Source organism: Camellia sinensis, chromosome 9 (assembly GCF_055761805.1).
Source record: "Camellia sinensis isolate YWXY chromosome 9, ASM5576180v1, whole genome shotgun sequence".
NCBI classification, from domain to species: Eukaryota; Viridiplantae; Streptophyta; class Magnoliopsida; order Ericales; family Theaceae; genus Camellia; species Camellia sinensis.
In genome coordinates, this window is record NC_138969.1 from 57,442,569 (window position 1) to 57,454,427 (window position 11,859).

Genomic DNA, 11,859 nt, shown 5'->3' on the forward strand with positions numbered 1-11,859 from the left:
GCTAATTGATTGAATGATCAAAGAGAATAAGTAAAGGATCGAGTATATTCTCATATAATGTGTTGTGGAATGTACTTGTAGGTCGAGACGAGGACATCATCCCAGTATTACCGGGAGCGGATCACTGTGAGTAATAGTACCCTCAATGTTTCGTGATCCTGTTAATTACTATTGTTATTAATGTTATGTTGAACATGTATGCTATTAAGGAACGGTATGAAATCATGGAATTGTGAACTATGAACCTATGGAAACATCGAAAGAATTGTGAACTATGAATCTCCAACTTGTGAAATATGAAATGATGAGGCCAAGGGCCAATTGTGAAATATGAATCTCCGACTTGTGAATTTAAGAGGCCGAGGGCCGACTTGTGAATTTATGAGGCCGAGGGCCGACTTGTGAATTTAAGAGGCCGAGGGCTGACTTGTGAATGTAAGAGGCCGAGGGCCGACTTGTGAATTTATGAGGCCGAGGGCCGATTTGTGAATTTGTGAACCTATTAGGCCAAGGGCCAATTTGTGAATTTGTGAACCTATTAGGCCAAGGGCCAATCTGTGAATTTGTGAACCTATTAGGCCGAGGGCCAAGCTGTGAAATACGTTGTACTTATTATTAATAATTATTAGTAGTACTCTATCAAATGCCAACTAACTATGTATGACTCTGATTAATAGTTGATATGAACATTCTATTTTTCGTAAGTAAATTATGTCGTTTATTAATGAAGAAAGAGAACTTATGTTCATTCTGGAATATTGGTTTTAGTGTAACTATGAAGGCATACCGTGTTGCTACTAATGGGCCTGAGGCCGATCAGTTATAAATCATCGAGAATGGATATTTCTGAGGGATCAAAATAATTGGATAAGCTATGTCCGTCCGTATGAGTCTGAAATAGTTCTATTGTGTTACATATGGACCCGAGGTCATTCAGAACCTACGATATGAATACAAAGGTTTTAACGTTATTATATGCTCTCTGTAATAGTATGATTCGTATTCTGTTATACACGAGATAACTGTGTTAATCGGTAGCTAAGTCATGAGAAGTTTATGTGCGCTATACCATAATGGAATTCTTAAGGAACTAAGGTTATTCTTTTTTTGTTTATCCGTTTCGGTTATGTTATGTTATGACATAATATGCATTGTTTGGTCTTTATGACCTAATGATATATTCTAGTATGGAACAAAGTGCTGTACGGAACTAAGTGCTACACCTTGGTGGGAGCCACCTCTAGAATCCGTGCGAGCCACCTCTTGAGTCCATACATAGTTATTTCTGGGTCGAAAGGCTGTTCTGTATATTTCTGGGCCGAAAGGCTGTTCTGTATATATTTCTGGGCCGAAAGGCTGCTTGTATATATTTCTAGGCTGAAAGGTTGTTCCGTTATTTCTGGGCCTATGGTCGTTTTGTATTTGAAGACCGATGGCTGTTCTGTATATGCTGGGCTTAAAACCACTCTGTTACGAAAACTGGACCCATGGCTGTTTTGGAAATAATTACGGAATGCAGTTAATCATATGCATCTGTAGTTATATGTTTTATTATTCAGGTTAAACATTACATTATTTATGTACTATTATTCACTGAGTTCGCTCATTCTGTATTTTATCTGTCTATTTCTGTAGGTAATCAACCGGGAGTTCAGTCCTAACCTTTAAGGCTCGTCTTTCTCTTGTCAACTTTGATGCGTCCAGGCACCTACCTGAAGCCGTGCATTTTGTAAAGTGTTGTTAGGTTATTGGCTTATGCTTTGGTTGTCTTTCATTAATATTTTCGTTACACGCCCAATTGTGGGTCTAAGCATGAATGTATAAGTGTGTAACCGAAGTTCGGGTGTATGTTTCTATATATTATGCACCTAATGCAATGTGTGTGGTCCTGGCATGGTAGAGGTAGCTCAATGGATGATGTTTTATGTTATTTTATAATGGTAATACTTCCGCTCAGGCCCCATATGTTATGTATAACAGGTTAAGTGTCCGTTTTTGAATAGGTCATGCCCAAAACTTTTAGGGGCGGGTTTGGGGTGTGACAATTTCTCTCCAGAGAAATTCTAGGAAAGCCAGAGCATTTCTCTAATATATTCACAAATTTTTCTGATTTACTTACAATTTTCTTTGTGTTTTGATCAAACCAGAGGAAATTGTGTTTTCCACTAATTTCATCCATCAAACTAGTTCCCAAATAAGTATAGTATCAACTTCCTTTGCTCAAACTATCATATATGATCTCACAACAGATTTCACAAATTTGGAAAGAATTGAACATCAAGGAGTACCTGCGTAGTTTATATTGTTGTAGTTCAAATAAGCCTCGTAAAATTACATGCATTTTTCCACAGATTTCTTAGCAACCAAACACGAGCAAAATAAATAGAGCTCTCAATATCTTATGGGGTGTATTGGGGCACCTTCCTAGGTGTAGACACCCCATTTTTGACCGCTCTTAAGACTTGGGCGTCTCAGGTTGATCACTCGATGATAAAAGTTATGCTGTGCAAATGTTCAATTTCTTTAGCAAGAAAAGCTTCTAAATCCCAACCTTACACTCCATTTTGGACCAAAACTATTTTGACTAAAAATATTTTAGACCTCAAAACCCTCTTTTTCAAAATATTTTTTCCAAAAGTTTCTATGATGTTCCGTGGCTCGCATTTCGTTAAAAGTGCACTTTTCGATAAACCGAGTAAGGAAAAAGTGAAAATAAATGGAAGAGAGGCGAACTCTTTGAAAAATCTTTTTAAATATCTTATTGATAGGTTTGGAGTTGAAAAAAATAGGAAGGGAGGAAAGAAAACTAGTTAGGGAAATGGTTGAGCATGAAACCGTTAAGAGAGAACTGGGCAGCCTTCGCTAAAATAGGCATATCTCTTTGCACACTTAGACTTTAGTTTTGAAGCCACCACCATTGGAAATTTGACGTCCGGGGCTTCAATTTAGACTCAAGAATCTTCTAAATCCGAGTCCGGATGAGGGAAATATGACCGTTTGAAGCTAGGCATCAATTCGATTAAGATAAAAATGAGAAACCTTCACTAAAATAGGCATATCTCTTTCCACACTTAGAATTCAGATGTGAGGCCACCACCATTGGAAAGTAGACTTCTGTGGCTTCAATTTAGACTTAAGAATGAGCTAAAAACGAGTTCGGATGAGAGACATATGCCCGTTTAAAGTTGGGCCTAGAAACAGATTTTTGTGGCCGGCAGACCACTACTTTTGGCCTGCCGACCACTTGTGTAAAGCCCAAATATTTTTGGCTAGCTATCCGCCAAAAGCTCCAGCTGTCTATATACAGATATTTTCGACTTGAGAGGCTATTTTTCTATATATACTTGACCTTTTCTCATGATTTTTGGTTACAAAAAATTTCAAAAGGGCCAAAACTTGAAATTCTCTCTCTATCTCTATCTTGCAACATATACACTCTCTCTCTACACTTCCTAAAGCAATATTGGAGCTCCCCTTGCTGAGATTCTTGAGTCTAAATTTCAGCATTTGAGAGTGAAAGACTTGTGGTTTGTGAAACAAAGTGTTATTCCTCTTCAAGAGGTATAACCTTGGCCTTCTCTACACTACTTTTTCCTCATCTTTTCTTACTATTTTTGGAATGTGTTTGGGACTGTATTTTTGGGCTGAAACTTGTAGTTTAAAGCCATTTAAGGTAAAGGGGTGGATTACCCTTCTTTGAAACTTGTTTCATAGGTTTTTACCCTTGTGTTTCCCATCTCTTTCTCAACTTTTTTTGAATTTTTTACCACTAATTTTCAGAGTTTTTCAGAGGCTAAAAATCATGTTTTAAGGTCCCAAAAATGGAGGGGTTAGCCATCCCTCCTTTGGCTTGTTTACTAGGTTAAATTCTCAATTATTTTAGCTTACTCTTTTAGCTGTATTTACTTCAATTCCAACACTATTTTAGTGTATATTAGGACCGTTTTTATGTGTTAGTTTCATTTATGCTTTGTATAGCATGCTTGTAGTGTAATGGTCCTCATAGGTTTAGTGGTTTAGGCCTTAGCCACCAACCTATTTGAGTTGATAGTGTTTGTTTCAAGCTTTCCATACTTGTATTCATATCTAATCACCTCTGCAGCCTCTCTCATTTCTTGACTTTTTTTTCTTTGCTTTGAAAGTTGTTTCAAACCAAGTGTTTGTTTAAGCATGAGATTGAGGTATTGTGCTTAATGGTTTAATCCCTTTGGGAGTTCATTACCAATGGCATGAAACTTCTCTCATGCCCAAAACAACTCTTTGTTTGATATTTCTTTCCATTAGAAGACTTAAAGCTCACTTTTGGACTCAATTGGTTAAGGAATGGATGGTAATTAAAATGAATTAATAAAATTGGAACTAAAAGTGATGCAAGATAATAAAAATAACTTGGGTTCAATCGGACGTTAATTGAACCCATTGAGTCTTGAGTTGTTTCATACTTGCTAGTAATGTAAATGGTTCAAGAGTCAATGTCAATCACTTCCCTTGATCAATCCATGATTGGGAGGCGGTTTTGAGAGTCTTTAAATTATGCATTTATTGAATTACGTCTTTTGATTCATAAGTCATCACGCAATGAAATTGCGCCAATTGATGATTTGCAAATCAAGCCTACCCCTCATTTGATCTATTTGATGATAAAGAGAGGCAGGGTTTACAAACATACCTTGAAAATACCCTATTTGTGCTCTGTATGCTTTCTGTTGCAGCAGGGGGAGGCCACAATTTCTGGACGGCAGACTACCATTTATGGCCGGCCAGCCACCACTTCTGGCCTGCTGGCCACTTTTGTAAAATTAAGCAGCAGTGTTTTTGGAACAGAACAAAGCAATGACTGAGGTGAAATATGTTCTACTGTGCAACAGAAACATTCTGGCAGCAGAACAGTGTGCTTTTCGAGTGAAAATCCGCACATGCATGAGCATCCCTCGCTTCCCGGGGCTAATTAGTTAATTTAGTTACTTTATTTCATGGTGTATTCATGTTGTAATTAATTAGTTATTTGTAATTAATTAATTAGTGCAATTGATTAGTTAGTTCTATAGACTAGTTAATTAACTATCGGTTTTGTAATAACTAGCTAGCATAGTTAGTTTATTCATGTTGTAATAGTTAGTTAATTCATTTTGTAATAGCTAGTTAATTAGCTTAGCTAGGTTATTTATTCGGACCCTCCTGCGTGAGAGCGCAAACTTGGTAATAATGTATATGTCTTCCAACCCTACGTCTTTCACCCTTTTATTTACCAGTTTATGATGGTTAGTTTAGGGCATCATGCTTTGTTTAGCATATCTCATGCCTTGCATCCATTTGCTTTGCATGCATCAAGGCTTGGTTCATTATTCTAACTTGCATTGTTAGTTTAATTCTTCTTTAAAAACGTGCCTAGACCGCATGTTATCAAATTGATTTCACATAATTTGTTAAGTAGCCGAGCCTATTTAGATTGCATATCGCATACGTTGCATTAGTCACATTACACAGTTAGGATCACACATTTTTCCTAACTCTTTCATCTTTTTGGCTTAGAGTACTAGGTGAGCTCTTTTGTGCTTTACCATATTGCGCAAATGTGGTTGTTGCCATGTCTAGCATGCTTGCCATAAGGCTAATTGCTTAAATGATAAACTGTTTGAATGCCTATGGATGAACGCTAATTGCTTGAATTGAGATAGTTTGATTCATGTACATTTGATCCCACTTTTTCAAGTGGCACATTCGCAAACTCTTTTAAAAAACAAACATGAAATCAAGTGTTCCATTTTTTGCAAATTAGTCTATACTTGTGTGTGTGCGCATCACATAGTAATGCTAGCCTAATAATCGGAACAAGAGTATATAATGTAAATAAGATTCACATCATGATTAGTAGAGGCCGATCTTTGATCGGCGCGAGCGGGGGTACTCAATTCATGACCTTCCCCTCTTGTACCTAAGTTTTCGAGCTGAGACAATCTTGGTGATGACGGACATGTAGCCTTTGGCACGAGTCGTGGGTTTCTTAAATTTCCTAAAAAATATTTAGGTGGTGACTCTGTATCTGGAAAAACAGTCAATTTTCAGCTATTTGATTCAAAATCGATTTTCCAAAAGATTTGCTGGATTTGGACTTTTTGGTGTTTATCTATTTCACATTGCATTGTAAGATCAAATTCAGAACCACAGGAGCCCGAACAGTAGGACTTATTCGTCTTCTGAAAGGAGCACGAAAAGTCGAGCTACAATAGGCGGCTCAGGAGGGGTCGAATTCTCCGAATTGAACCTAGTATCATCACTTCCCAAAATTGATGGCGAGTAAAGCAAGTTGGGCCCTAAATGATCCGTCTTGAACCTCAACATGTTCTTGCTAGGACTCATCGGCGATCCTTGACCTGCAGGAGAAGAAAAAAGGCCTAAAATCAAACCCAAAAAGCTCTGATTTCAACAACCTCGAATAAGCCTTGTTCTTTCCCTCTTTTGTAGGAGAAGCCTTAGTGATGAGCCTAAAAGTGTGGAGCCTCAAAGACGATCGACAGGGTATGAATCTGTTGCTGCAAGACGTCGATTTCGACGAAAAAGGCAAGAAAGACAAGTTGGAGATTGTTTGATGAGACATAGTCTTCAGGGATTGAAGATTTGATACGGTGTGAATCGAAGAAGAAACTGAGAAATTGTCGAGATGAAGAGCGGTCTCGGACATGGTAGCTAGGAGGTTGATCCCACTTTTCCGTCTCTAGTGGGAGAAGATGAGGAGAGAGATAGATCTAGGGAAGGAGAGAGAGAAAGATCTAGGGTTTTGAATTGGTAGATGGAGATAAATCTGGTAGAGATCGACGGGAAAGCGAAGGCGATCTCGTCATTGAGATTGACGAGAGAGAGAGAGGAGCAGCGGAAGAGAAAAGAGAGGAGGTGTGGGTCTGATAGAGAGAAGAGAGAGAGAGAGAGAGAGAGAGAGAGAGAGAGAGAGAAAGAGAGATAGAAAGCACGAGATATATCAAATTTCTCTGTGATGCATGGTGTGGGATTGAGGGACCTTAGACATCAAAAAATAATATGGTGGATCTCTTCCATTACTAAAAATTAGAGGTGTACACAGTCCAGATTGGTTCGGTTCTGAGAAAATCCATGAACTAAATCGATCCTAATGGTTCTGTGATTTTGAGAACCAGACCAAACCATTATACTTGTAAAACCGGACCAGAACCAAACCGAAATAACGGTTCGGTTGCGGTTTGGTTCACGATTTCAAAAAATTTTATTTACAGAATAAATTTTTAATATTAACAAAATAATTACTCAAACTGATTACATTTAACTCATGATAAAAACTAATAATATTATGGCATTACTCAACATAACATATTTATATTATCCTAATATCAATTTTTTTTTGATCGGCAAAATAAAATCTTTATTGATGGGAACATACAAAGTATGATAGAGTACATCAATAAAGAGGAGCTTGGAGCTAGCTAAAGCTCCAAGCTCCAATTGGTGAGAGACTAACAAGCAAAGAAAGAACAAAAAATAGAAAAGGCAACCAACAAAACAACCACTAGATAAAGCCATACATGAGCTTAGCAGAACAACATAATAGCTTCCACTTGAACCACCAGCAGCAAACAACCAACAGATAACTAACAGATTAGTTCAGATTCTTAGCCACTAACAGCATATTACCAACAGATTAGTTCAGCAAAAACACCCTCTCAACAGATTAGATTAACCAATAGAGCAACACAACATAATGCAAATTAAGACAAAACAACACAGAGACAGAATGCAGCAGCTGCAGATTATGACCCATAAAACTGAAGAATACTGCTGATGCTCCACAACACAGAAACAAAATACTTTTAAACTCAATAGCAAAGCCTGATTTTTCTCCAGCTGAGAACCACATCCTCGATTAAGTAGGGGAAGTCCTTAAGAGAAGCTTTGAGTCAAAGAGCTAATATGATCTTTATTAGTTTCCACAAATCTGCAGTAGTAGGATGAGCATCTCTAAAATACACTCATTCCTATGCTTCCAAAGAGACAAAAAACTACTAGTGGAATTGCTTCCTAAAATTTTTTGAGTGGATGCTTAAATTTACCACCCTTCCACCAATTGAACAAGGCTGCCATAGATTGTGGAATACACTAACGAAGCCCCAGTCATGTAACACAGATGACCAAATGGTCCATGAGAAATGGCAATGAAGCAAAACATGAGAAGCAGATTCAGGAGCCAATTTACAGAAAGTACATAAGGGAGAAACATTGTTGCCAAGAATGCCAATATTGAGCAAAAAAACAGTTGTTTTGATTCTATTTTTCCATGTGAACCATCCAAAAAAATAAACTATGGGAGGTAAGATGTTGCCCCAAACGAACTTGCTAATGATGAAATGAGGCCCAAGGAGAGAATTGCAAAGAGAGTATAAAGAAGACACGGAGAAATCACTAGAACCTGAGGCTGCAGAGGACCACACCAGGCTGTCAGCACTGTTAAGGCTCAAGGGGGGGGGGGGCAGAAGATAACAATGTAATCAACCTATCTTCAGCAGCCACTTCCCAAGTGTATTGGACTCTTCTATAGGGAAAGTTCCAAACAGTAGTGCTGGTTTTTCTAGCATAAAATTGTTAAAGAGATCCATTCTTATTAGCAGGTAGGTTGAAGAGAGGAGGGAACTCATTCTTAAGATAGGCAGAACCACACCACTTATCATGCCAAAATCTGATACGGTTGCCGTCCTCCACCTTGATTTGGCAGTTATCCAAGAAAAAATAAAGCGTATTCGAAATATGAACCCATATAAAGGTAATGTCCTTCCATACCCTAGAGTGCTTGTAGGAGGATTGCACAGGAGGATGCCAACACTCTACCTCAATCTTATACTTGCTGCAAATAACGTTTCTCCATAATGCTGAAATTTGATTTCCAAATTTCCACCACCATTTAAGAAGCAAGCATGCATTAAGATCCCTAATCCTTCTGATGCCCAAGTCCCCTTGGGCAATACTCTTCGTAACCTCAAACCATTTTACCAAATGAACTTTTCTTTTTAGACCATTACCAACCCATAAGAAAATAGCCTTAATCTTTTCAATTTCACGAGCCACACCTTCAGGCATCTTGAAGAGGGAAAGATAGTACACAGGGAGACTCGAGAGGACATACTTGATCAAGGTTAACCTCCCTGCAAAGGACAACATTTTCCTCTAGCCTGATAGTCTAGATCTAATATTATCAAGCACAGGCTTCCAGGTTGATTTCTTACCTGGGTTGGCTCCTAAAAGCATCCCACAAATTTTAGTGGCAAGCTTTGCACCTTACAGTTCAAAAGCTTTGCAAAGTCATGCAGAGACATATCATTCACACCCACACCACAGAGAACACTCTTGTGATAATTGATTCTGAACCCAGAAAGAACTTCAAAGCATCGAAGGAGTCTTTTAACAATCACCACCTAGTCTATTTCAGCATCACAAAAAAGGATTGAGTCATCAGCAAATTGAAGGTGAGATATAAGAACCTCATTAACGCCAATCGAAACACCATGAAGGATGCCAAGATTTAGTGCAATATTCAGGAGAATATTGAGCCCCTCAGCCACTGTATTGAAGAGGAATGGAGATAATGGATCATCTTGCCGGAGTCCTCTTTGCGGTGAGAACTCATTAGTTGGTGAACCATTCACGAGGATGGAAATTCTGGATGTAGAAAAGCAGGCTTTTATCCAAGAGGCCCATTTATCCCCGAATCCAAAGCTGGACATCAAAGAGAACAAGAACTCCTAGTTTACTAAATCAAAAGCTTTCTCAAAATCCAGTTTGATAATCAACCTTTGTTGCTTTGCCTTCTTCCAAACTATCAACTACTTCATTAGCAATAAACACCCCATCTAGGATGTTCTTTCCCCTTATAAAAACCAGTCTGAGTGTCACCAATAATGGAGGGCATCACAGACTTTAATCTGTGCGTTAGAACTTTTGCTAAAATCTTGTATATAGAACCCACCAGGCTAATGGGTTTGTAGTCGGACAGATTAATGAGATTAGTAGTCTTGGGGATAAGTGTAATGAAAGAGCTATTGATTCCATAGGTGAGACTGCTGTGATTGTGAAAATCTTGAAAGAATTGCATGATCTCCTGTTTCATTATTCTCCAAAACTTCTGATAGCATAGGAGGTTAAAGCCATCTGGGCTGGGTGCCTTCGTTGCTATTACTCTCTTTAATGGCAGCCCATACCTCTACTTTAGTGAAATCTGATACAAGATGGTGGGAGATAGTGCCCTCAATTAGTCTGAATTCCCCTCCCAACCCGGCCCTATTAACCCATCTTTCCTTGAAGTGTTTCCTGAAATGAAGGAAGACCTCATGTTTAACTCTACTAGGTTCCTCCAAGGACACACCATTTACTGAGATGGAATTTATCATGTTCCTATTGTTTCTGGTACTTGCAACAACATGAAAGAATCTAGTATTTTTGTCCCCATGCAGAGACCAGTTCATTCTGGATTGTTGATGCCATAACCATTCCACCCTTCTATAGAGTTTCCACACTTCACATCTGGCCTTTCCTCTTTGAGCCATTTCTAATTCAAGCAGTACTCTTTCCTCTGCAATTCTGTCTAAGGCATGCAATTCCTCCTCTATAGCCTTGAGTTTAGTGGTAACATTGCCAAACACTTCAATATTCCATAACTTTAATTCCACCTTAAGGTGCTTGAGTTTTTGTTGGATTATAAAGCCTACCCAACCAGTAACAGTAGTGTTCTCCCAGCAAGAAATGAAAAGATAAGAAAAATTGGGATGCAAGGTCCAAGAGTTAATAAACCTGAAGGGCTTAGGGCCCCAATCTCTTTCATCTTCCATTATCAATAGAGGGCAATGGTCTGATATTAACCTAAGTAGGCCCCAAAGTTTCATTTTGAAGTGAATCAACCATTCTGGGCTGAGCATGATTCTGTTAATTCTACTTCATTTCTGGGTCTCCTGAGAATTACACCAGGTGTATGATCGACCAAGAAGGGGTAGGTCACTCAATTCACATTTGTTTATAAACTCATTAAGTTGGTTCATTCCCCTATCTTTTCTGACACATCCAACTTTCTCTTCCATATGCATTATTTCATTAAGATCACCACCAAGCACCAAGGGTTAGGGAAGGAGTCCTTGAGCTTAATTACGAAATTCCAAAGAATGGATCGGCTACTGACATCATTAGGTGCATATACATTTAGAAGAACACAATCAAAAGAGTTGTAGAGTGTACCTGAGAGAAGAATGAACCTCCTGTTGCAACAGCTCCCAGATAGTTGGAGAACATCCGGATCCCAAATGCAAAGGAGCCCCCCTGCATTGTCATCAGGATCTACAGATATAAACTCCATTTTCCTATTTTCCCAAAGCCCACGAGCAACAGAATCTGAAACTACTACTTTCTTAGTTTCTTGAAGGAATGCAACATCAATGTGCCTATCTCTTAGAAGACGTTTGATTCTGCCTCTCTTTTCAGGCTTACCAATGCCTCTGACATTCGAAGAGAGTAGCTTCATAGAGACCAATTGATATACTGTGAGGCCCCCAGCCACTGTTATCACAGCTTTGTCAAGCCCTCTTCATTGATTCTCTCTTTATTCTTCAACTCAAGGTCGATAATCTTGTCCAGCACAACAGCTTATTTACCATTAAAATTAATTCCAAGTTGCTCCCCCAAGTTAATGGTTGCTTTAGCTTCTTTGAGGAGAAAGATATTTGAACTTGAGTCTCCTTTAGATAGATCTGATTGAGCAAGAGCAACGACAGCAGGTTTGAAGATAACAGACCTGGATGTGTGTTTACTAATAGCTGTAGCTTTCTGTCCATAAAGCCTAGCAAAATGGGAGAA

At 38.6% G+C, this 11,859-nt stretch overlaps 1 protein-coding gene across 1 annotated transcript; it reads right to left on the reverse strand.

Moving 5' to 3' along the window:
• Positions 1-8,607: 8,607 nt before the first annotated feature.
• LOC145799447 (uncharacterized) lies at positions 8,608-11,527 on the reverse strand. The gene is made up of 6 exons (XM_082889032.1): positions 11,245-11,527; positions 10,218-10,720; positions 9,936-10,117; positions 9,501-9,735; positions 9,302-9,434; positions 8,608-9,164 (listed from the first exon to the last, which is right to left on the reverse strand). Exons 1-6 carry the CDS (start codon positions 11,525-11,527, stop codon positions 8,608-8,610), a joined length of 1,893 nt encoding a protein of 630 aa, XP_082745158.1.
• Between the last annotated feature and the right edge of the window lie 332 nt (positions 11,528-11,859).